This window comes from Lissotriton vulgaris, chromosome 6, assembly GCF_964263255.1.
Source record: "Lissotriton vulgaris chromosome 6, aLisVul1.2, whole genome shotgun sequence".
NCBI lineage: Eukaryota > Metazoa > Chordata > Amphibia > Caudata > Salamandridae > Lissotriton > Lissotriton vulgaris.
Window position 1 is genome coordinate 368183952 of NC_141694.1, and position 27913 is coordinate 368211864.

At 41.2% G+C, this 27913-nt stretch overlaps 1 protein-coding gene across 1 annotated transcript in view; it reads left to right on the forward strand.

Moving 5' to 3' along the window:
• The window catches only part of MYT1L (myelin transcription factor 1 like), a 1231183-nt gene that overhangs the window by 863926 nt on the left and 339344 nt on the right, over positions 1 to 27913 (forward strand). Inside the window, exon 7 of the mRNA XM_086926390.1 lies at positions 23987 to 24327. Within this exon, the coding sequence (XP_086782516.1) occupies positions 23987 to 24327 (341 nt within the window). The remainder of the gene's footprint in view (positions 1 to 23986; positions 24328 to 27913) is intronic.

The window sequence follows — 27913 nt, forward strand, 5'->3', positions numbered from 1 at the left end:
TTACAAATGTTCCCCTAGAAAAAAGGCTTTGTACACAAAGTCTGCAGGGGATTTATTGTAAAAGCGCAGTTGGGGGAACATCCTTTACGACGCAACTTTTACAACGCAAACCATTACAATGCATTGCGCTGGGGGGCGCTCTAGGATAGGGAATACGTTTAATTTACTATCCAACACCTTCCCTAGTGTCCACGGGGACTGGAGTTGGAATAGTAAATTAAACTATTCACTATCCACCACCCCAAAGCACTATGCGTTGTAAAGGTTTTCGTTGTAAATACCGCGTTGTAAAGGCATGCGTGGTAAAAGTATGCGTTGTAACGTCATACATCCGCGCAGTTGATATACAGTCTCAACTGATGATATTACAAGTGGTGTTTTTTGACTGGCTCGCATATTTTCCTAATAATAATTTCCATTACTGGGCTGTTAAATGTTACTGCCTAGGGCATTTACCAAGCAAGTGTGCCATAGGTTAAGGGCCAAATATCCCAGCACAAAACGTTTTCCTTTATAGGCAAATTTTTATCAGCTTTCGCAGCTATTTACACATTTGTCTAGATACATTTTAAACACAAACGTTTGTAACCAGGTTGGACTCACTAATTGTATTTTTCTCTACCGAGCTGATTTTCCTTAGAAATAACACCCAATGTATTTTAAGAGGTTGATTTGCAGCAAAATACCTGCAGGTTAGTTGAAAAACACAACTGAGCAGGGACTGATTTGAGTTCCAGAAACCTCGTTTTTGTGATTGTGCGTTTATATGCATTCTTTTAAATGCATTATTTTTGTTTGTCTCCAACCTTTGCTTAAAACAAACGAATCCTCAAACATTTGTTATCCTGTGCACTTAAAGAAAAGATCTTCAGAGCATGCACCATGCCAGTTCAGGTATAATGCCCGACATCATCTGTGGCCCTGCTGGAAACCTTTCCTCCATAAACCCAAACAACTTAACATACTGTGCCTTGCCGACGACAGATAAATGACATGTAAAAAGTGCTATATAGGCCAAATCCCTTACCAATATGTATGTATGTTTCTTTGGATTGCATGTCTTGATTTAGAAACAATATCAACTCCCAAGTGCCAGGTTCGTGCTGTCATTTACTGGCCAGGCTGTAATACACACCAGAGCAGCGGCTGAGGGCATTTGCCTATACAGACCTTCAACGGGTCCCTGCATGTAAAACCATGACGTCAATTCCAATTAGAAGAAGAAGCTTTTTTAACCTTGTTTTCATTTCCATTGCTCAAATTCTTCATTCATGAATTGTATCTTAACCTCTTTCTGCTCAATAAAACATTTTCGAAAGAAAAAAAAAGTCAATTTCAAACCCTAAATTATGTGGAGGGCTGTAAATCACTGGCCAATGCTTCCATGGGCGATGGGGTACACAGGTCCTTAATGCTGGCAGGGGGCATTATTTTTCTCTGTTACCACTGCACGTTCATGTGCAGCAGTTCTGAGCCAAGCAGGACAGAACCAGCACCAATTAGGTAAACATTCTTCAGCCTTAGTCCAAATAAAGATTATGGGCCAGATCCATCAAAGGGTTTTGCCCATTCTGTGTCAATGGGAAAATATGTTCATGCATATGGCCCTATATTTTGTAAGTGTCCTCCTAGAGCTGTTTTTTAGGTTTCTAAAAGAAACATTAAAATGTTTAGAATTAAAGTTCATCTTCAGTTTGTATTTTTGACACAAAAGGAAAACTGTTGTAATCATATTTCTCTTCTGTGCTGTTCTTCTCTTTCTGAGGCATTTGGAGGTATAGTAGAGAGAGAAAAAGAGACCAGGCGTAATACAGGCAGGAACATTTGAAGACTAAATGGGCACCGTGGGTTTCGTGTACTGTCTATGCTGACGCGCTTATGGCAATCATGAAGACTCTTTCAGGGAATTGTTTCATGATATTTAATTGCAAGCCTATTTATGGTCTGATTTAGAAAAAGGGAGTAATACAATATCTACCCAACATGGCAGATTCTCCTCTACCGTGCAAAAAAAAATAGTGAACAGGCTCAAAACGTTTTTCTTAGGAATCCAATGCCAATTCATCCGAAAATTGGGGAAGTACCAGGCTATCGAGTTCTGTTGAGACATCATGCCTCTTTGTTCAGTCTCCCTACACTTTCTGTTTCTTTATATAACTCTCGAAGGTTCTTTTATATCACTGCTTTGTCCCTTTGTTATCGTTTTCCTATATTTCTGTTCCCCTTTCTTTGTGCATTCCAAAAATGTTCCTTTTTCTCTGAAACAAACTCTGATGATGAAAATAAATCCTGGTCCCCAAATATGAGTGCTGATGGCCCCCACTTACAACCTCCGACACACATTGAACACTAACTCTTCATCCAGCAGTGGCTCCTTCACTAGGATGGAGGAGCGTCGCCCCATTGCTTTCAGAGCAGTGCAGAGGAAAAATAAAATGTTAGTAAGGGAAAGTTAATATCATTTTATTTTTCAATTCATAGGTGTGGGGAGGGTTGGGCTGGCCAGAGCAGGGGTCAGGGGGAGAAGTGGTAAGCACACTCAAAGTGTGCATGACTGTTTGGCCGGCCATCTTGGGCCGGCCAAACAGTCATACACACTTTTTATGTTCCTCATCAGGCTGCACAGGGTCCCTGTCCGAGTCTGAGTGCTGAATAATAGCGCTCAGACCAGTTACAAAGCTACATTGCAGCATTGTCATTGGCTTAGGGGAGCCAATCACAATGCTGCACTGTAGTGCTGTCATGGGCTTAGGGAGCCCGGTTGCTTCCTGTGATGGAGGAGAGGCGGCGGCTGGCGATGCGACCAGCAGGTAAGTTTTCTTTCTTTTTTCTTTTCTACCCCCTTAGTTCCCCCACCCCCTGACACTGTTCCCTACCAGCCGCACTACCTTCATCACCTTTGGCATTTGAACCTTAATATTTGGTATACACAAGATATGGTGCATTCTGCCATCAGTGACACCTCCAGCTCTGCAAGGGTTTGAAGTTGAGTCTGCCATACATGGTGAAAGCAAACCTGTCCTGTCTAGGATGACTGATATGCCATCACATCATGCAAAGTTAAGTCAATAAAAGATGGTCATGAAAATGGTGGTGGAATTTCAGGAAAAGGTAAGAATAGTTTCCAAATCATGAAAGGCTATACCCACAAATAGGGTAGTTAGGTCACTAAATGGCTATTGGTCTGATTTCAGGGCTGAAAGTGTTTAACCTCCCCATACGGCAAGTGCCTAAAAATCTAAATATCTGAAGTGTGTGTTCAGCAAATAATAATATAATGTTTCCTGTGTGAAGTGTGGCTACAAGTCCCCCATTATCTAGCAAAGTATTTACGTGCAAAAATAAAACTCCACAAATATTTGTATTGTAAGAAGATATTGTTTCGTAGAACGTGCATAGAGGTCAAGTACTAATCATCATACATGAAAATAGTGCAGGAGGGAAGAATAACGTAGTAACTCACATCAGGAGCCTTGATGAGTAGGCCCATCGTTGGTTTATTTAAAGATTACACGATGAACGACCCAACATTTTAACATAGCTAGCTACCACTCCTCACCTTTCAGTTAGGGCTTCTAGCTGTCACTAAATACCATAACGTCCAAAAGAACACCCAGAAACTGGAGTTCTAGCCTATGGGCCACATTTATGTAGCTTTTTTTAGTCGCAAACAGCCCAATTCGCAGAATCGAGCCATTTGCAACCAAAAAAAAGTATTTGGTTTGGTGTTAACGCATTGTGAATACATGCCAAAACGTATTTAGGTGCAGGCAATGGTCCCATGGATCACTGCATACTCTTAAAAAGTGAAACTGAAACGTTTCATTTATCTTTTTTCCTTTAAGGAAAACAAGCTGCATTTAAAAACATTTTTTTACTTTATTTAATAACAAACAGAGACAAAGTGGTCTGCTGACCCCAAAAGGCAACCATTCCATGTATTTTTAGTGATTCCAATGGGTCGCAAATTGTGACCTGCCTCGTGACTATTAATGAGGCAGGTCCATTTGGGACCTACTGGGAATTGCAAATGGAACTCAATAGAGTTTTGTACATTTGAAATTGCGATTTCCTAATTGCAATTTGCATGGAATTGCAATTAGATACTCACAATTTTTAACAGACGTACACGTGGCCCTATAGCTCAACATAACATATAAGTTGATATTGCAGGGACAACCTAAAAGGACAGACTAATGGACAGACTAATGCAATGTTTTTCTTGTGCAACAACAATAATTGTATGCTGAAAATTGAAAGTACGAGTCTTCAGGAATTTCTTGAAATCATCCCCACAAGGGTGATAGAAGGAAAATCCTTTGCAGCTCTTTCTATCATACAATCAATTAAATGTACAAAATGTAAATCCAGTACTTGTATTGCACACAAATCATCCCCAAAGGGGTATCTCGGCGCTGGGGCGTTGGGACGATTAAGCAAGCTAGAGTCGCATGGTGCTGGGCAGACCCCTACCACCGGAGATCAAAACATGATACCCAGCATTCAGCGTCAGTCGCCATGGCCGTGGCGCCACACCTTTCCCCTAATTAAAAGATTACAATTTATTGTCAGGATCTTGTTCTCTTACCCTATACGCTCAGACTGAAAAAGGACTATTGAAAAAGAATATTATACACATCAATCCAGGCTCAAGGTGCCAAAACAATAACAGCATATTTTAGATTTGAGGTATTGGCACTGGCAGGCAGATATCGAACGTGAAATGATCTAATATGTCAGAAAACAAATGTAATTGCTGGGTTGTTGAATTAGCTATTGGCACACATTGTAGGATAACTTGGAGCAAATTTACATATTTGAAGATGAGATTTCCAAACATTTTTGATAAAAGAATTGTCAAGAATAAACAAAAAAAGAATCAAAATAAATGAAATGTTTGCTGGCACACAATCAAGTTTACTCAACCATTGCAGTAAGCATGTGTTCTGGCTCTGCAGACCTCCTCTCCATCTGTGGGAGGTTAAGGAGGATTTTTGAAGGAGGCCTCATCTCTAAATTTAGCATATCTCAGTAGTGAGGAAGTGTTACAGATCTTCCAGTAAGTGGCACCCATGTGAGAGCACAAATGTTATAACACTTATACGGTCATACAATATTTGAGTTCTGCCACCCTCTGAGATCCTGCTGGTACATTTAAATAGGCTTCATCTGTAATGCTACATGCACAACAAGGATTTAAAAATGCAGAACATGTTATTTTCACTTAATGCAAGTTTTGTGTGTGGCACTTGTATATTTTGCAAAATAGCATTTGATAGCAAAAATTATACTTAATCTGAAATGTTCAGATAGATGTGTGAATTACAATAGTAAGGAATTCTGCAAACCGCTTGCAGAAATCCACCATAACTGTATCTTGTAGTCTTTCAAAATATAGATGCTTACATCTTGAACATGAATAGAGAATTTAACTGGACTTTGTTCTAAATGATTTCAATACAATAAAGAATAAAGAAGCATTCAAGTACAGGTACGTCCTGCAGACAACCAATTCAAGAGGGTTTATGTTTTTAAACATTAGGTGCACAGAGTTCAGAGAAGGTGAGCGTTTGAGTTTATGGCTTGTAGAGCATTTTCTGAAGGCACTGTAGATGTTTTTGAGCTCAATATTACATGGAGTGTGATCCATAGCTAGAAAGGGAAGAGGCTGTGGAACACTAGAAGTTGCTTCTTTTTACAAGGTACCAATGACGTGCAGATTACACACAGCCAATAGACATCAATCCTTTTTGTTCACGTCCTAGATCCATCACCTCAGTCATTAAAGCAATGATGATAGTGAATGGGCCTAGCACCTTGCAGTGACTTTCCAATGACAGTCAGGGAAGAGTCTCCTTTGTTGTTGCCATTGGTTGACAGGTTGCAGTCTTCCATTGGTATAGAGTGTCGCTCAGTAAAAGCAAGATAAATGCTGAACTATGATGTCAAACGGACAGCATTAAATAATCAATGCACCATATCAGGGAAAATTAAAGAAAATATGTTATGTTAATGGAAACGTAGTGGCAGAAATTATATTGTGTAGTTGGTGTAGGCGTTTCCTTATTATTAAGCTACTCTTTTCACCAGAAGATGACTGTGTACTAAAAGAGTTAAGGTCTGCTTTTTAGTTGGTTTGTTACAGAAAATTTTAAATTCACCAATTGTTGGACAAAGGGGCAGATTACGATGTCTTCTGGAAACTCTTCTGACCGAATCGGTTCTGGAATCGTTTCTGACCGAATCGGGGTCTGCGAGTCCAACCGAATGATTAGAATGCTTCCGGACATTGTTCGGTCAGACTCGCAATTACTTCCATGGGAGCCTGTGCTATGAACGAGAATACAGGCTCCCATTGACAAAAGGGGTGGTTGGGGAAAACCTTGCAACCTGTAGCGGGCAACCCATGGTGCCTGTCAAACTATGCATGAATGGGAAAGGGGGACCCAGGGTTACCCCAACGGACCCAATTCGGAAAGCCCCAGGTGAAGGGGGGCCTGCTAAGGGCCCCCAAAGTCAGATTCTGACAGCTGATCTGTGTCGGAACAACCGATTTGGATAGGCTTTCCGAATCTAAGATCCTAATCGCTCGACTGGAAAGGTGGTCCATAAACCGCTGCAATTCGGCTCTGACCAACTCGGTTACTCCCAATGCATTTTGGAACCGAGTCGGACAGTCCAAACGCTTTCCAGCCTTCATAATCGGTCATTGGGAAAAGTGCCTAGGTCAGTCAGAAAGGGGGGTTCCGATATCGGATTCTGATTAATCGAATGCCGTTCGGAGCCTTCCCGAACTACATCGTAATCGACCCCTAAGTGTGAAAAACAGAGGCTAATATATGGTTGTAGATTCTCTACCATAGTATATATGTAAGAGTCATCCTGCTGATTTTGCAGCAAAGCCACTAATGGTTAATTGTTTAGAAATTTCTGCATTGTCTAGTGTGACCTGTCTATTGCAACGTATTGGGCATGCAGCTGTATTTCTGATTTTTGTTACTGATGTATCCCTTTCTTTTTGGAATAGGAGGGATAATCTATTGTGAAACTCCAACTAAATTGGAATATTTCTGTCTTGCTTACAATTTTTTTTCAGTTGTAGTATTTTATGTGGTGTTTAGGCTGAACATTGGGATCTCCCCAATGTTTTAAATAGTTGATCTTAGTTCTTAACTCAAGTTACATAACCAGCATACTCATCTTCGAAGCTTGTGCCAGGAGGAGTTAGCTTATAACATTCTTCTGCTGGTATTCAGGACAGTAACATTTAAATAAAAAGCATTCTGATATTGCTAGACGTTCATACTGTAACATTTTTGCAGGGAAGCACTTTGTAACAATCACTATTAGACTGAGGGTGGGTGGTGAACTCCGCTCCACTGACGGAGTTCACAGAGTTTTAGGCACTCCACTCTCCTCTTGGAGTGCGGAGTTCAGCAAAATGTCTGATATCACCATGTGGTAGAGTTTACCATTCAACTAAACATATTTCACTGCTCTTATAACATGCAGGTGAAAACCACTAGGGGATACCACTTCAGAGGGCAGCCCAAGCCCTTGTGCATCCTACAGAACTGCACAAGGGTCTTAAAACAATAGCACACTGCATTTGCTAGATTCAACACTCAACAGAGGGATACAAGAAAAGTGGAACCACAGACTCACACATTCATTGTGACTAGACTGGGTAATCACAGCTTTCACCAGAGGTAGATATGCACCATCAACAGTCATGTGCAAACTCAACCCACTGCCTGGAGTTGAAATACTACATGGCCCACAATGCACTGTATCAACCTTCATCCTACCTGGGAAGGAGGAGGTGCCATGCCTCACCATGGCACCCTCCATGGCCGATCAGGTTGGTCCATCACTGGCCCTGATGGAGGGTGACCCACTTCCCGTGTGAGAGATCCTGACACAATCTCCTGCCTCTGCTAAGGGAAACTACTGGCTCCCATTCACTGGAGGAAGAGGACCCACGGCCCGCGCCCAAGACATGTTACAGATGTGTGAGCTAACCAATAAGATGATGTCTGCTGGAGGCCAATGGGAGGCTGGCTCCTGACAGCACCACTGGATCAACTAGACAGCCCCTGATAGGGAGGCTGTGGTGCATTAGGAGGCGTGGGGGGGAGAGTCTTTCTTCAGCCTTGAATCCCGTAGTCTTTGGGCTCCAAGGCACCTGCAGACATTTTCCTTTCCTGCACTTCCTGTAGGCAAGAGGCCAATCAGAGCAAGCCTGTTGGAGCACAATATGGATAGGACACCTCTGGCTCTCGGATCGGAGGAGCTGCACATCATCAAACTTCAGCTAACCAATGGGAAGTGTGTTGCAGTGGAGCTTCGAACCTTGCCGAAACCCAAGAGAGAGCCGTTGAGCATGTGCTCTTTTTTTACACTCGGTTTACAAGTATGACATTGCTGTACTTACTCAGTGCAATGGATTAAAAAGTCTAATAGGAAGCGTGCTGGTTTACTATTGTGGCATTCAGCTACACAGTATAGCGGTTTATGGCTATAACTTTACTCCGCCTGATTGCAGAACTCTGTGGAATTTCGTGAAGTTTTCCTGTAACTCTGCAGAATTCTGCGGAGTGAAAGTCTGCGAGCTCTGCTGAGGATTATGTTTTGTCATAAATACATATGCCTGTTTGGTATTTCCAATTCTATGATTTCTTTGGCAATGACACTCTGTACTAATGCATTTTAAGGCAGAGAAAGCAACATTTTACCAAACATGTTAAATTATATACATAGACTGATAGATTCCATAACAGTAATCACTGTGTTTGCGCTTATACTCAGCTTAAAAGAAATATGAACAACTTAACAATGAATGAATTATTAATTTTTCTAAGGCATATATGTAAAAAAAATCTTACGAAAGGAATTTAATAGTTCAATTACTGATAAATTCTCATTGTTCAATTGTTCATAAGCAGACCTCAAGACTTCTCCTCATCAATCAATCAATCAATCAATCAATCAATCAATCAATCAATACTTGTAAAGCACAGGTTGTTACCTGTGAGGGTATCCAAGCTGTAAAACTCTTACTTATGTAAGGTAATACAAAGGGCTAACGCAACAAGGCAGTGAGATACACAGAAAGAAATAATATAAACTACTGTTTCACAAGCATTATGACAAGGAAAACATATTCAAATATGTCTTGCAAAGGATACCCAGACCTCTTTACCTTTAATTATAGGTAAGAAGCAAAATCTAAACACCATACTAAGTCTTCCGATGTTATGGCAGCTCACATGATCATAATGCTTTAAAATATTACAGAATCACTGAGGGAAACATAGGCCCTAATTATGATGGTAGTTGGACGGACCGCCCACTGCTGTCGCAGTGGGCAGGAGACCGCCCGACAATGAGTCAGAGATCCCATCAGCCTGAAAAGGATGACACTACCATGCAGGCAATTGGAAAGTGCTGTTTTGTACTGCTATTTGTGCTGTGGCCCAGAAAAAGGGTTGCATCACAAGCTGCCGTAGAAAAAAGCACTGGCACATGTTGCATGGATGTGTGGGTGAGCACTACATGTGTCCCCAGGGCCACTTAGCAGTCGCCCACAGGGGACAGGAGCCCTGCTTGGGTCCCCCAAAGTCTGTTTCTGTCTGCCTTTTCAGGGTGGTTCGACCACCATTAGAAGGTAGTCGGAAAGGGACATCCTAATCCCTATAGAGGTGTCTGCCTAGGCACCGGGGACATTGAAGGGATAGGATTCAGACCGCCGCCCCAAAGGAATCATGAATCCTGTTGTAGGCGGTGGTCTTTCCCCTGACCTATGCACCCTGACCGCCTGCATCCAAATGCAGTGGTTGAACCGCAACCATTTGCCTGTCGCTGGCGGTCCCGCTGACATTGTAATGAGGTCCTTAATGTCAGAAGGTTTTAATGGGCAAGTTATATGGTACAGCAGTAGGCACAATGATAGATGCACCCTAATATTCTGATTTTGTAAGCTCAGTCCACATTCTCAAAGACTCCATCAGAGCGAACACATACACAACATATGCAGTTAGATAATATAAAGACTCACAAGAGGGACTGACAGGATGTCCTACTTAAATTCAATAAAGCTAAACACTAAATGTATTTTAAAGTAGAGTGAAATATGCAACACCCTGATTAAAATGATGCTCCTGAGCTCTTTTCAAAATTACTGCTATCACTGTTGGATTGGTGAAACATTTTACTTCCTAAAGCAAGGCACAATTCTAATTTAGATATTCCAAACTGTTTTTATTTTCTTAGCCTTCAAAAGGGATTTTAAAAGAGCAGCACCCACATTCATAACAAAATCACAAACGTTTTCACAGTATGTGTGCTTCCAAATAGAGAATGCTGTAGTGCCTCTTTTTTAAAGTATTTAATAGGTTTAATATTTTCAAACAAATAATTATAATTTTCAATTCATGTGCTTTAGCATTTATTGACATATATTCAATTCTTCAGCAACTGGCATAGCATTCATAGGAGCACCTCAGTGGTAATACATTTCCAAGGTTACTTCATTGTCATTTTAGACATTATAATTATTTCCTATAATCTATCACATGTGCAGTTCCATAAACACAACACATGATTTCATTGCTCTCATTACTGCTCTTCAAGTCCAATAAGAAGTAAGCGCTGATATCTAAGCCAAAGTATTATTTACGTAGCTTTTGTTTCTGCAAGGGACATCTGACCATGTGTGTTTGGAACACGCCACAAGACTATGGGACAGCCATCATCGTGGGACAGGCCACCATGTAGTCGGTGGTCCCGCCTGCTTAATTACAAAGGCCGGTAAAAGGGTTGCAGCCCAAGCCTCAATGGCAAAAGGCATGTCTACAAACATTCCTGCACCTTGTGCCAGGCACCACATGGCTGGATCGCCACTGAAAGGCTGTCAGAAAAGGACATCTTAATCCCTACGGTCATGCCTGAGCAGGAACTGCCTCTATTGTAGGGAATACAAGCCTACTAACGGTCCGGCTATCTCCATAAGCACGTCGGTCGGTACCTCCAACTGATGCGATCCGACCGCCTGCATCCTAACATGGCGGTCCGACCTCTCTGCTGCTGTATATGTATGAAACATAAAAAATAGTAACTCATCAACTGCAAAAAATGTAATAAATTAACAAATTAAATGCATATAATTTCTAAACATATTATAAAAATTTAAATACATATACAAATAAACAATATTAGTAGGTAGATATATTTAAACAATACTAAGACAAGTATTGAAGTCTGGGACTAATATATATATTATTCCCACTCCAGTTTATGCCATAGCAGTGAAAGCTTAGGCTTTCAGAGTGGTTTCATTTACAATTTCCGTTCCAAACAGATCAATAGTAGGGAAAGAATTGGCCTTAGAAGGGGTAAGGTTTACTATTCCCAATCCAGGTTGTGCAACAGTAGGGAGAGCATTGGACTTTGGACGGGTTAAATTTACTGTTCCCACTCCATCCTGTTCAACATTAGGAAAACTGTTGGATTTTGGTGGGATAATATTAACTATTCCCACACCAGTCTGTGAAATAGTAGGGAAACTACTGGATTTGGGAGGGATTAAAATGATTAATCCCAATCCGGTCTGTCCTACAGTAGGGAAAACATTGAACTTTGAAGAGGTTACATTTACTATTTCAACTCCAGTCTGTGCAACAGTAGGAAAAGCATTGGACTTCGGAGGAGTAAGATTTACTACCCCTAATCCAGTCTGTGCAACTGTAGTGAAAGTGTTGGACTTCAAAGTGGTTACATTTACTATTTCCACTCCAGTCCGTGCAAAAGTAGGGAAATTGTTTGTGTTTGCAGAGGTTAAATTTACAATTCCCACTCCAACAGTAGGGAAACCGTTGGACTTTGAAGGGTAAGAATTAATATTCTTGACAACTATATTTCTGCATCATGATATTTTTGTACCCTGATGTTTACAGCTTGATATTTCTTCCAAATATCATCTCAGTGGCAGTGGCTACCTGGCGAATAAACTGAAACTCTCTGGAGACTCTAGACCATCATTTAATGCGGAAAATTTACTGCTTGAACCTCCCATTTTCAAGAAGGAAAGATCGATGGTCCAATCCTTTTCAGGCAACGTGGTGAGAATCTGGAACCCACTTCCCCCCTCAGCTCCGGACCACCTCGTCCTCCCAGGCCTTCAAAACTGACCTCAAAGTTCTCCTCCTTCAAAGACACTTCCAAATTTAATTCAAGCCCTCTCTATTATCTGAAGGAAGACCTTTCATTATAGAAAATTCTATTCTCCATGACTATGGAAGTGCCTTCCCAGTGTGTTCTTGTGGTTTGAGAGTCTGCCATTTATTGCAGTATTACCCTTCTATCTGCGTTTGGTACTCTTTTGTAACATGCACACATCACTTTTCTCTTGTAACACACTGTTTGCTACCTCTTACATTTTGTTTTCTTTAGATACTTGCACAAGTTCCACCATTGCCTACGTAACGTTTGTTCTTGTGCTTGAGTGTCTGCCATTTATAGTATTATTCCTCTACTTGTACTTTGTACGCTTTTGTAACTTACACACATGTCACCTTTTCCTCCTGTAATGTACCTTTGCTTCCTCCTGTATTTTGTTTGCTCACAATTGTCACTATTGCCTCATGTAACTTAACGTTTGCTTTTGTAATTTGTTCATTTATAATTTTCTCCTCATGTATCAGTACTGTTCCTATTGTGAAGCGCTCTGACACCTTCAGGTAAAGTCCGCGCAATATAAAAACGTATAAATAAATAAATATCCTATAGAGCTGTAGAGCTGTTGAATTTGAACTTAAAAATGTTAACCAATGTCTTGGGAATAGACTTGCACACCATCTACCATATTTCCTGCACTCAGCTCAATCTGATTGCATGCCTAATAAACAGACAGCTAATAAAATTAGGTGGGTCCGTCACCTAATAGAGAAGAGTAACTGTGGGAAAATTCCCCTAGTGATATCATCACTGAAGGTGAGAAAGCAATTATTAGGGTCAATTGGGCATTCCTCATTCAAGTGCTAAAAACTATAAGCCTGGGCCCACATATGCTATCATAGACAGAGAGGCCAGTTATAAAACAGCAGCTGCAAGAATAATAGTCAATGAGGTAAAATCATGAAGGGTGCCTCCACCTAAAGGAGCGCGTCAGGGGTGTCCTCTCTCCCCTATTATTTTTGTGCTCGTAAATAAACACTTGGTGGCTAGGATTAGGCAAAATTCACAAACCTTTACTTGAAAATCAACTCATATAGGCTTACACCAAGATTTGAATTCCATTTCACACCACCATGGAGTTTACAAACGATTCCAGGACAGTCACTGGTTCTCAAGAATCGTTATGGAAATCTTTGTGAAATACGTGTTAGCATGTGTCAATTTGTACATGTTTAAATTGCACTGCAAATGGATTTTCACTTTTAACTTATTTCTCAGTGGGAAAACATTTTCTTCAATGAAGAAATTCCTCTTCATATACACCAGACCAATTATGGGGTAGTGCAACTTCATTACCATCTTGGAAACTGTTTTTCACCAGACCCTTTCAGGAGTAAATGGCTAACAGTCAATAGGGTAGGACTGCACCTGCTGCAAGTTTTTGTGTACACACAGTTCTGTAAGATTACAAGTGGTCACATATTTAGGCAAGAATCCACAAACTTTCCTGGTGCTATGTTATGCATAGGTCACACTGTCACTGTTTGCTTCACTTGCTTCACGGTGCACCTTTAACTAGGTTCGCCAGGTGGAAATACGGACCTTGCGCCCAAGTACGGATAACATGCTGACCCCCTGGGTAGTTGCAAACTTGCAACTGCTCTGAAGGCAATGCGTTATAGAAAGACAAAGCAGCTTTTGGAAGCAGTTGCTCCTGGTGGGGTGCACTGACTGTGGAATACAATCAGTGTAAAGTTTGACTCTTTTGCTCCTTGATTGTCCATAATATGGTGCAGAGCCAAAATGTTTGCCTAATTAGCACGGGCCATACCCCGATGCAGATGAAGAAATGTCACTTACTGACTGCAGTGACGCTGCATGTGCGCTGTCTCCTATTGGATTATAGAGAAAGTCATACAGGCACCTATGGCCCAGATTTTATCACACAATTGAGCGCAATTTTATGTGTATTTTCTTCCCTTTCTGAGTGCAAATTTATGTTTTTAGAGTTACAAACATACATGCAGTTCAATGTAGCTAGGTACTGAAATACCTATCTATTCATAAACTGAGCCCTTACAGAGTAGTAGAATTTTGCTATTTTGTATCAGACTCCTCACTGAAAAATGGATAAAAAATAAAGAAAAATCGAGAATTCAATTTAATATATAACAGTTAACTGATTTATTCATTCCATCTTTTCGTATGATGCGCCCCAGTTTTTTTTGTTCAAGTTTAACTTACATCATGGATAATTAAATCAGTTATATAAATTCCCTGTCCCCACTTCCCAGGCTGATTTGCACAAGAGGCAAAAGTTCATGCACGTTTTGTTGAAAAAACTTGTTAATTTGTCCTGATGTATTGTTTTCTACAGAAGTCAATCAATCAACTGTCCATTTATAGAGCGCACTACTCACCCGCGAGGGTCTCAAGGCACTGGGGGAGGGAGGGGGGGCAGGTCTGATAATACCTTTATATCAAATTAGTAAAATCATGCATATTATCGTTGTTTGGTCTTGCCTCCTAGGCAGCGCATGTGCTGTCTATATTGAGATGTAGTGTTAGCTTACACTCAGCTTATAGTTCACTGATTGCTTTCCATTGGTTGATTTGCTTGTTCTTATTTGTTAGCTTTCTATTAGTGGGAATTACTATCTCTTCTTGTGTTTGTCCCTCCCCTGGAGCATTGATGAATTTCTAGTGTCCTTCCGCTGTTCATTTTTTAAGCATTACTTTTCCCCCGTAAGTGCATGTGGTTTCCAACTCTTTTCCTTAATGTGTTTTTGATCCCCTTCAGTGTTGCATTCTCTCTCTTACTATTGTGTTATACCCCATCTGGTTTAATTGCTCTCTCACCTGTTTACTTTTCCTCTTCCCATGGTCCATGGTGCTCCCTCTACCATCACCCATGCCACGTGTTGATTCCACCGTTCCCTCTGAGTTGCTTTCTCCATCCTCCTGTTGGTTCCTCTGCCCTCCTGCTGCTTTACCGACCCCGTCCTTCTTGACTCCACCCCTGCCCTCCGTGCTGCTTCAGGCCCCTTGCACTCAACTTTGTTGTATCTCGTCCATGTTTCTCCCTTTTAGCTTGTCTCCCAGAAAACCTAAGGATACTTAGCCCTGCTTCTCCGTGGAGCAAATGACATCCACAAATTTTGGATCAACTTTGCTGGGGAATAGATACTGCAGTTAAGACTAAGACCAACAATCACGGCATGGGAAACCAAAATGGAGGAGTCATACCCTCTGCTTCCTTTCAAGAAGGTGCACAAGCCTCCTCTCTGACATGGAACACTAGCTGTGCTCCTGACTGCACAGAGATGTTGCAGAGTGAGTGTCACAGAAGAACAAAGCAATTGCTCCTTCTTTCCCCTAGATTTGACCCCACAGACTCCACAGTTTTACAAACTCACGATTGTTGGGTCTCAATGAGACAGCTTTTAGCTTCCTGTAGGCAAATGCCTTTTGGACCACAGTTCTATAAGTTAGATGAAAAAGGTAGTGGGGTCTCTCAAAGGGGTGGTGTGTAAGTTATTAAGGGCATGGCTTAAAAACATGTGAACTACCTACTTGTGTATTGCAATATTACACAGCATGCTGACATAACAGCTTTTAGGTGCCTCTTTTTGAGTTTTCTGTTATTGCATTCAAATAACATATCCCTAAAACAGGCCTGACATATTGACTTTGTGAGTGTTTGTAAGCAGTTTGATATAAATGAGTAACAATAATGATTTTGATGTAAATTATTAAAACAGGTAATTACAAATGGTACATAGGAGACCATCACTGTGCACACTGGAGAGAGGCCAATGATTGTATAAGCATATAAGCTGAACACTGTCATGGTTTACTGACTCAGACTCCATAACTCTCAATCGTGCCCTGTTATGAACACATTCCCACAATCATAGCTCACCCGGACCCCTAAATGTGACTGAGCTCATGTGTACCATACAAGCATTAGAAAACGCAATAGCTCACCTGTTTAGAGTTGAGACCACTTGGCTTTTGCCAATACTTAGTAAAGTAAGTACAATTACATAAGTACAATTACAAATACATTGGTTGCTTGAGATACAATACAAAATTGCACTAAAGCAAAGAGCCTTTATAAATGCTAACAAATTGAAAGTATTTACTTACAAAATATATGCAATGTATATACAGTAACGCATTGATAAAACCATTGGAAAAGCCAATAGGTCTAAATGCAAGACCTATTGGCTTTGCCAATCTTAGCATGTGCTTAGCAGAACATCAGCCTAATGCATAGTGTCTATGCGTTATTTTTGCTCATGTACCTTCTTCAACTGTTTCAATATATTACTTACAGAATCTTAAACATTTCTTTCCAAATGCTCATAAAATCTGTTGTTAATAAACTATTACATATTGAAAATGAAAAATGTAACCTTCTTGTTAGGAAAACATAACGTTATTTATTATGACACTCGTGAAGATTAAGTGAAAACAAACATGGAAAACACAGATTATGTGTAAATACTTCTACAAAACATATTCTACAATTTTGACAAAAGAGAGTTTGACTTTTCGTCGTCATTTACTGGAATGAAACCTGGTTAAATCTTCTTAAGACCCAGTTGAAAATGTCATCACCTTGACTTCGCTTGCAGCTGTCTCAGCATTTGGTGAACATATCAGGAGGTAATTAAGTCTTCTGCTCACCCAGAGGTGAAGAATGCTTGAAGGGCCATCAACATCTCCGAGTAAGAGATACCACCGCATTTTAGCTGGTGTTAAATAATGTTACAGCCATGAATGGGAAGAGCAATTAAGCAAAATACATCTAATTTACTTTTCATACTCTTTAATCTTTTTAACAACATATCCACATAAGGAGCATGCCTTTTCACATATGGGAAAACTACATTTACAGAAATTCATGAAACCTTCCTCTTTCGAGTGAGCTACTTCTAGCAAACCACATTTTTCCAAAACAAAATCAGTAACTGCGAGCCCAGAACTTGGATCAAATAGAATTACTTGGACCTTAACAAACCATAAACTTGTGCCCTATCTTAAAATTATTTGTGAGGAAGGCAAATGGGAGGTGTGAGTCATCGAATATCAGAAGTGCATATTAATCTGAGACAAATTCCACCAATCTTGTATTGTAGTGTAGTACAAGGTGCCCTACTACTTTTGCTATAATAAGATGAGTTTGTTTGGCTTTCTCATTCATAAGGGAAGGAAAATGTCAGCTTACCCAAGTATCCATAGTAGTCTTTGGAACAGCATCCATCTCAATAGCTGGAAGAACATACTTGAAGATTGTCTAGAAATCAGAGGTGGCTTCATAATGCAGTACTGCTACACAACCAGTGTGCCCCAAGTTGAAGTATGTGTTCACATTAATGCTTTAATATGTGGTGCAGAGGGTATCTATTATTCCTGCAGGGCTGTGCTTCCTTGTGTTTTAGCTATTTGCTTTTTGCTTAACAAGTTTACCTACCAAAGTTGGAGAAGTTGTTTTTAAAATATTAATCGTAACCACTGAGTGGATGAAGTGCCAGAGACTGCAGTGGACGCTCCCGAAAGCTGGAGGCTTCGTTCCATTCAATATTGTGCGTGAGAAGTTAACAACTTTTATCTGAAGAGCCATGTTTAGTATTCAGGAATAACCCCCCCCCCCCCACGCCCCCTCCCCCCCAAGGTGTAGTGTATTGCTGCAGGGATAATGAAAAGTGCGCTACATTTGTGGCCACAAAGCCCTTTTCTGTCTTAACCTGATAGTCTCCCCTGTCACTATAAGGAGAACGGTTTCATAGTACCAGAAAAAGAAGATCAAACAATGTGATGTCATCCAGAGCTTCCAAAAACCTTGTAAAAGAACACAAGAGGAATCTTTCATCGGAAGTGCTTTCTGCTTTTCAACTTCACCAAAGCATCTCATCCAACTTATCTAACCCCATAACGTAACTGCAAAATGAAGTCTTGGGACCGCCCTCAACTAATACTCTAGTTTTATACACCCCAGTAGTTGAAGCACGAAGTAGACAGGCTTCCCTTAAAGAAAATGTTTAAAGCGTTTAGAAGTAGCAAAACAGTTAACAAGTCAAAAACACAAAAGAAATCCCACTCCACTTTAGAAAACAAGAGTAAAGTTTAATAAACAAAACAACATAAAAATGCTAAAGGTCCAATAAGGGGAACTGGAGATATGAATTGGTAATGATTAAGGTGAAAATAGCGCAAAGATCGCAAATGGGATTGGTCAATAGTCACTGTAGACCAAGACCTAGGCACAATTTGAGGGATGTGCAATGGAGTGCAAGGGATATAGCAAGTAGATTCGCCCCGCTAGCACCTTAAAGTCGTGACGATCAAAAGACTTTCTAAGCCTCAATTAGAAAAGGGACTTTGTTGCTTTCTGAAGAAAATCTCTTCCCCCATCAGGACAAACCTGCAATTCTTAGGGTTAATCTGCCGGTCGTATACTTTCTGGGGTCAATCCCTCTGTAGCTCTGGAGCTTGGGAGAAAAAGTTTGGAAGAAGTTTCAAAACGTCTTTTTTTTATAAACACATTTTTATTGTTTTTTTGCAGTTACAACAGGACACATTGAAAACTGACACAAGCCCTTGGTAGAGGCTAACACCATCACAATTATAGTAATAACAGCGGGCAACATCTAATACAAAAGAAATGACATAAGTCTCACAACAACTTCCTCACAATGAGTCCGCACCAGACGCCTGAAACCTCTTACTCCATATTTTACTGTGTTTAGCAGACATCCTCATGCCCCATACATCGATTTTTCTTACTGGGTACACTAGCCCACTCTGTGCCTCAATTGTGACTTTGTCAGGAGCTTGGAATCTTTCCAGTGAGCCCCAATGCTACTCTTGGCCACCAGCAGTGCTGTCTCCAGTAATGCCCGGTTTGCACGGGTCCCCCCATGCACCCTCAAGTAACCCCACTAGGATCAATAGCAGGGAATGTTCTATCTCGAGGTTTAAGACTTCAGAGAGTTTGGTGACCACCCTTTTCCAGTATACTCTATTATTAGGACAGGACCACATAATATGAAACAATCAACAGGAACATGTGAGCAACGAAAGCATGCAGAGCTGGCAAGTAATCCTGCTCTGTATAACCTGTCAGATGAGAGGTATGGGCTATGCAGATAGTATGTCTGTACTAGACATAGCCGTGATGATATGGTGAGCCCTTTGGAGGTATTCAGGGCATCTAGCTAACCTGCATCATCTAGAGAGCTGGGCCGACCCTCCCAGGATGTTTTGAGATCCGTCAATGTGCCTGGGGCATTAATGATCACGGTGCAATACATTTTGGATACACACTTTGTGCAACACTCCCATAATGACTTTCACATCTATCAGGTTAAATTCCGGAATCGAAGTGCCAGGGGAACATTCACTCGCAATGCATGCCACAGTTGCAATTACTTATGGAATTGCATTCTGGACAATGAGTATGCCTGTTGGAGCTCCTGAAAGGAAGGCATGTGGGTGACTTTCCAAACATTGCCCAGTAGTGTAATGCAAATGGCGTTCCGGAGTCCAAACCCTTGCAGTGTCGACAGCTCTCTCAAACATTCACCATACCAAAACTTCTTATTGTGCTCAGTAAACGTCATGGGGAGCTCTTAGAGACTCTCAAGGTGTCAGACTGATGGCAACAGCAAACTCCAGTCCAGTTCCATTTGACACTCGTCCACTGGGATACTTCAAAGAAATGTTCTCTTTAGTTTTTATGTAACTGGAGTTACCAAAGCGATTAGTCTTATGATCCTTGTAGATATTTCTGTCTGTAGATTGCAAATGGAAGGGGTCCAAACTCCTCAGGTCCTTGTCACAGATCAGAGATGCATAGTTCATTAGAGTCAGTTCGCCTTGTGTTCTTTTGCAATTCTAGCAATGTTAGGAAAGCTGGGTAAGGGGATAGCTTTGTAAGGTTCATGAGCCTATGGGTGGGGTACACACAAAGACACTCCTAGTTCCTCTCTGACCTATAGAGTAAAGGTTGCTAGGCTCTGAACCACCCATTTTTGCAGACGTTTCTGTTTGCTTCACTGCAAACATGCCCAAAATGTAATGTGTCTGGGCAAATCCAAGATGGCAAAAATCTACGGCCACACTAAACCTGGGCTCTGAACCTGGGCATGTGAGTGTGGAGTGTACTATGGTAATCATAGTGTCTTCCAACATCAAATACTAAAATACAGCTTGATGTAGGCACTGTAATAACAACAAACCCAGGGACAGAATAATTGCCCCTGCATCTGTTTTTCCCCTTTAAAGAGCGCAAACCTACTAAAAGCGCTTCAGACCTGTTTTGCAGAGTGTGACACTGGGGTGTCAACAGGAGGGGCTAGCCCAATTATGCATATTCTATTAAGCTAGGAGGACTTGTTCCCGCCCATTCTGATCAGCCTATTTTGTACTCCTGAGAGAAATTCTAAATCTCATTCATACTTTATTCAAGATTGAGCACAGACAGGGAAGAGCTAGAGAGCTAATGCAAATTAGTCACCTGAATGCCCAGGCAGGTTAAGGATAAGGTATTAAAAGTTATGTTTCCTTAACCTTTATTAAAAATGTGACTTCACCATTGAATTGGATTTTTAATAACTATTAAAAGAGTGGCTTAAACATTTTTCTAGTGGGGCTCCTTCCCAAGTTAGCAGTATTAGTATTTTAATCTGCACTCTGGTATGCTACATAGGAAATCTATGTCTGCCACAATTAGATTGCTTTTTATTCCTTGTCTCTATAGGAATATGTTAACATTAATTGTCTACATGTCAAACTTTTAAATACCATCCACCTTACCATGTGGGATACAAGGCTTAAATAGCGGTAACATACTAATATTTAAAATGGAGCTTTTTATCACCTGTCCATAGTAGTATTGTAACAGACTGCACTGAACTCAAGCTAAAATGATGGGACTAAAGCCATGTGCTTCTTGTCACACTAGTGAATGGCACGATAAGTACTACATTAATAGGTGGCATTTAACTTTCTATGTCATGTGCAGGTTCTGCATCTTATACCACAATATTGTAGGAAAGTTAAATATGTTAATCAGGGATTAGCCAATTTCAATATTCTTTAGGGAATCGAGCACATGCACTGGGCACCGGTGAGCAGTACCTTGGTGTGCATAGTCTTAAAACTAACAATAAAAATCAGCAACAAATGGCAGTGACCCATTAAGAAAGGGTCAATTTCTCAAAATGATACATTCTGAACACCTTAGTCCTGGAGGGAATCATTATTGCATCTGTCACCTGACCACTGGTTGTGAGGGCCTAAGTAAGTTAACATCTGCCTACTGCAGAAACATAATGAGACCGGCCTAGTTAAAGTATGGCAGCCATGCAGAGAAGTCCTGTGACTGTTCAAAGAGGCAATGGTCAACTGCCGCTGATCATGTTATACCTGTGTCGTGTTTTGTGTCTCAGTAAAGTTTTGTAAATACCTTTTTATTACATGAGCGCTAAACTATTGACTTGAAAATGCTTGCTTTAGTATGTTACTTCTATCGTGCTGGCCTATTTACATGCTTCTAAAGTAGTAGGGGATCTGAGGATCACAATATCACTAGTAATGTCACATGAAGAAATAACGTCACTGTGGTTATTGACTGTTCTCTGATAGCAAACATTTGGCACCAACATCCCCTTATTCACTTCAGATTGTGTTTATATATATATTTATATATGCAAATCAGTTTTTTACTTCATGGATCGCAGATGCTCTGGTCATGTTCGTGTAGTATACGAAGTGTGAACATTTATTGTCCCCTGTGGCATCATCATAATGGGAAATTGAGTATGTAAGCATTGTGTAAAGCAGCCATTGAAAAGAGAAAAATACTTCTGAAATCAGAAGCAGTTAATGTTGCAATATTCAAGAACTTGAGTGCACCAATTGCGCCAATGCTAAGCAATTGTCTACCAGAATCGGACAATTCCATTGGTCTGATGGGTTCAATGTCGTTTTAATATTGATCGGATACAGTTAAAGACAGTGCAAACATTGCTTGGTACTCAGAACAATATTAACCAGTCTATTTTACCTAATTTGGTGCCTCTGTGATCAAACATTTGTGCCAGATTCCAGGACCTGGCTTCTGCAGTCGCCCTTCAGGTGCATCACCTTTGTTTTGCTTGCAGCAGGACCAACATGTGATAGCTAATGAGAAGGTGAGGCAAAGCCAATCCATAGACTTGAGGTACTTTTTAGTAGGTCAGGGTTAAAAATACGTTCTCGGCGGCTGAACTAAATGTACACAATGCAAAATAAAAAAGTAGATTAAAGAAGCAATTGCGTAACATGTCGGGTGGAACAGAAAGACAGCATTGTTAAGGACACAAGATCAGTGTCACCCGTGATTCTTGAGTGAAAGCGAAGCATGCATGTTTCCATTTGCCTTCCCTTTTACACACGCACACATATGCTGAAAGGCAAGTAATGTACCGCAGATAGGATTCGGCAAATATGTAAGTGTTTCTACTGGTGATTTCCTCCTCTGTACGCCAAGTGCTTAATTAGCTCAGATGGTCACTGTTATTAGTCACCTGCTCTCACTTTTGGGTACTGGAACTTATATTTTTATCATCAGACTGTGATACAAAGCAAGAAATAAAGAAAGGAAAAATAGAGAAAAACAGGAAAACTTTGTTAAATAGAGAAAGTCTGGGTGAAATAGAGCCCGCAAGAGTGAGATCAGGAGATAGGGTGGTGGAGGAAAGGAGCATGAATCTTGGTATTCGGCATAAGGTTGTTTTCAGTTCCACTTTTTATGACATGTTTATGAAGGCTCTATGTTTTCACATTGTGTGCCAGTAAGTTGTAAGGTGAAACCCGGAGAAGCCTTTCTCATTCTTCCTATAACCTAAAAAGATCTCATTAAAATGGGTTTTATTTTAATAGGATGACTGTGTGTGTCACAAATATTTGCAGTCCCTCGGCACACACCGCATGGTGTGTAGAGGGCGTAGGTGGCGTTTGTTCATCAGTATAACTTTACAAAAGTTACCTAAATACTAAATACTAAATTGATTCCTAGATTAGTACTTTGAGTCCATATCTGGCTTTTTAGGAAAACTCAGAGAATCATTGGTATGATCCTGGAACTCTGAGCTGCTACAGATTCCCAGGAGTACTCACTCACATTCACACCAACTTATGCACACATAATTGTCACAGTTGTAGATTTCTTCTCGTGGAATTGCAATGCAAAATGGCTTTTACATATGGAAACTTTGCTTTGATCCTTCATGAGAAAAGCATCCGTTTTCAATGAGAAAAGACTTCTCTAATATAAAAATAAACATCTGACCTGAACTGAAGTATGAGCATGTTTGATGTTGGAAACTACATGAAAGTGGGAATGGTTGAAAAGGGATGGAAGACAGAACCACTTTGCTAAAAGCTGCTAGCAATCCATTCACGCAGAACATCCATGCTATCCACATTATCGAATGCATCAATGTACAGCTTGGTTTGAACTGTGTCCTTCATTCCTTTCGTCTCTACACAGTAGCGTCAAGTGATCCAGTCTTATTCTGTTAACAACAGTGGGACTTTGGTATCTTTCCCTTTGATTCAGTCATTAAAATGGTGCTGGCTATGCTTGTAAATTACCTATCCAATGCTCAGCATACAAAATATGCTTCTGAAACCATCAACTTTTTGTCTAGCCTGCAACTGTGATAAGCATCATTATGAATTATTACCAACTACTATAAAATGTGCAAACAGGTGTCATGCATGCTGCCACTAAGTATTTATGAATTCCTCTTTTTAACAGTGTTTACGGCTGCCCGCTGGCCAAAAAGAGGAAAACGCAAGATAAGCAGCCTCAAGAACCCACCCCGAAAAGGAAACCGTTTGTAGCGAAAACGGACAAATTGTCTGCTGATGAATGCTACGAAACTGATGGGACCGAGGAAATGGACGAAAAGGAGGAGGAGGAAGACTACTCGGATGACAACGAGGACCAGGAGGAGGAGGATGAGGTAGAGGTAGACCGTGAGGAAGACGAAGAGGTTGACGATGAAGATGATGAAGATGAAGCAGAAGAAGTGGAGGAGGAGGATGAGGATGAGGATGAGGAGGAGGACGAAGACGATGACGAGGATGATGAACAAGGTAATTATCACCCTATTGGGGGAAAAATGTGAGATGCTTAATTTGTGTTTAACTAGTTTGTATAGGCTACTAAGGTTTAGACAGGTAAGATTTAAAGGCAATTTCAGGAAAATATTTTATTACACTGAAGTATCATCTCTTTGTTATCTTATAAGTCTAGTGTGCATATTTATAGATATACAGTTGTAGATAAAGGCACAAGTTATATCATGAATGATCCATATTAATATTCACATTAAAAATGCTTCGCAAACACAGATTCGTGGCAACTCCTCATTAGACTAGGCAGTGGGCAAGATCTCTTTGTGAGATGTTCTAATGGGTCTCAACAACCAGATAGGAATATATCTCATTACTTCGCGATGCATTACATTGAGTGCTTTTACAACACGGTTGTTACAAGGACCACGTTGTTAATACTTGATGCATTTACATCGCAAGTCATTACAACAACTTGCACTAGGGGGCACGCTGGACTTAGGAATAGTATTAATTACTATTCCTACTCCAGTTTGCGCAACAGTAGGGAAGGTGTTGGAATTAATTTCCAATACCTCGGTGCCCCCTAGTGCAAGTCGTTGTGATGACTTGCAATGTAAATGCATCACGTACTAACAACGCACGTCGTAATAGTAGCACCATGTGATGGCAGCGTTGTAAATGCTGTTTCCCACCAGATAGCCATCAGCCTAATTTTTTCTCTAGTTGTTCGCAAAGGGAAATTATGCATCAGTTCAATGTGTTTTCAAGTGCTCCCATGCATAGCTTGGAATTCTAACTTCTCCTCTAACCGAGATTAAGTACTGCAAACGTCAATAAAAGCACTATTAGCAACACCACAACCCCCACCACAAGAATCAAAGCTGCATTCAACACCACAGCAAAAAGCAAAATCACCTCCACAATCAACACACTTAGCACCACCTTTTAAAGGGCCATCAACAACACAGGTATTAAAAGCACCAGCACCACAACCACCACCACTTATTCTACAAACAGTACTACAGACAGCCCAAATCCCAGTAGCACCATATCTGGTACCACAACAAAAACACCTTTGTAAGTACTATGACAAATACTACCACCACAACCATCACTGCCACCATAAGCACCAGTACAAGCTTTGCCACAATCATACTATCACGTGTTATATAGCATATTAATAATACCACATCCGATTCATTGGCCTAACCACTACATTGCAAGGTAAGTGTAGATGAGCCGACCCAGAGGTAAGAATAGTAATAATATACTTATCAGGACGATCTAGTGGAAGGCAATATTGTGGAAACAATATTACTGTGGATTGATATTATCGATCTGACATAGTGTCATATAGCAAACACAAGGAGATGATGGACGGAGCGCTGAAACTTTTCAGACACTCACCCCAGTCACAGATTTTGGTTGAATCCATCATCGTTCTTTAGCTTACTTCGCCACCCCAGTTCAGACCCAGCCATATGCAAATGAGTCTTGACCCAGTTCCTCATGGGAACAGTCCAGCCCGAACTACCAAGCCAGGTCTTCCCTGAACCGGAAACAAGCCTCCTGGAACCGGTTTCGGGTTAACACCCCTCATCAGCTAGGCTAGCTTGAATTCAGTGCCAAAGTGAGAAAGGGACAGATCACTTTGTGGTTCCCTTTAGCGCCCTGGTACCTAACACCCTTATTCCAAAGACGTCAGGCGCTTGGAAACCACATAGAAAGTGGGCCAGGTTCTCAGCAGCAAGTTTTAATCACGCCCTCCAGCAGGGCGGACCTCCTGGAGGCAATGACATTGACTCAGCCTGCAGCGCTCTAGATAAACGGATTACGGAGGTATTAGACAGAAGTACCCATGGTCCTTGATTGCGCCGGGGAGATAATTAAAACGACCCCTTGGTTTAATGAAGAACTCAGGATAGCTAAGTCCTCCTGGAAGTGCTTAGAAAGGACATGGAGGAAAGACTTCTCAGATTACAAGAAGATTGAAAACAAAACCAGTCTTAAACACTATCACTCCCTCATAAGAAAAACCTGGGCCGCCTACAACAGTGATAGGATCGAGATAGCTGAGAATTCTTCTAAGGAACTCTTCACTATTTTCAAAGAGATCTCATCACTAGCAAGGACTACAGCTTCTAACAATAGCTCTGTGGACTCTTGCAACTTGGTAGCAGACTTCTTTGCGGTGAAGGTAGCAAGGATTTAATCTACCTTCCCAGATGAAACACGTAATGGGTGCTCTGATGATAGAGAAGGGACTTCTTACATAGCGAAGGTATACTGCCTTTGTGGTTTTGTTCTCCCCTCCTGTGACAGCCTCATGGACATAGCCTCAAGCATTAAATTCGGCTCACCTAGGGACCCCACAACTCCTAAAGTGTTAAGAGAGAGCCTCGAGGAGTCCCAGCACCCTACATCAGCCACCTCCTTGGACGCTCTTTCGCTTCAGGAATGGTTCCATAAAGGTGGAAAGAAGTGATTGTCCTCCCCATAAAAAAAAGAAAACATATGTGAGCATGAGTCAATTGGAGAACCTACGTCCAATTTTACTTTTGCCATATTTTGCCAAAATAACAGAAAAAGTGGTCAATACTCAACTGATGGCCCATATTAATAAACACAACCTACTGCACCCTACACAATCGGGCTTTCAAGCGACCTAATCTACCAAATCAGCACTGCTCCTATCTACAGAAACCATCCGCAAACATGGAGAGGAGGGCCAGACGGTTGCTCTGGTCCACCTAGACCTTAGTGCCGCATTTGACACGGTAGCCTACCCATTACTTCTACAGCGCCTCAGGAAAGGAGGACTGGCGGAATGAGCCCTAGACTGGCTGAGGTCCTTTTTACAGGATTTTAGCTTTCAGGTGTCTCAGCAACCTTAATATTCAAAAAGCACTGCACTGGCCCAAGGGGTCCCTCGGAGCTTCATACTTAGCCCACTCTCTTTAATCTCTATACCGCCCCATTGGCAGAGATTATTGGGAAGTATGGCATCAGTGTCGTGCCATATGTGGATGACACGCAATTGGTGGTATCATTAGCACAATCCCATGATGAGGCAGCCATCAATTTCTCTGCCTGCCTACAGGAACTGGCATCTTGGATGTCGAACAACTGTTTAAAACTTAATGGCAATAAGACAGAAGTTCTAGTGGTAGGCAGAGTTCCCTCGATTTGGTCCTCATCGTGGTGGCATCGGACTCTGGGCCCTACTCCATCCCCCATCGAACAGGTTAAGAACCTAGGGATGTGGCTGGACACCAAGCTCTCCTTTGAGAGCCACACCTGTCTGGTGGCGGGGAAGTGTTTTGGGATAATGAGAGGACTTCGGAAGACCCTAGATGTACTTTCCATGACAGCTAGAAAAACCATGGTCCATGCTCTGGTTACCTTCCACTTGGACTACAATAACGCCCTTTATCTGGGGACAAGTAGCAAGTGTATGAAAAGACTTCAATGTATTCAGAAAGCGGCAGCCTGCCTCGTTCAGATGCTGCCCAGGAGAGCTTCCTCTAACAAGGACCTGGCATCCCTTCAATGGCTTCCAGTGAAGGAGAGAATACTCTTCAAAGCCCTTTGTGTTAGTCACTGC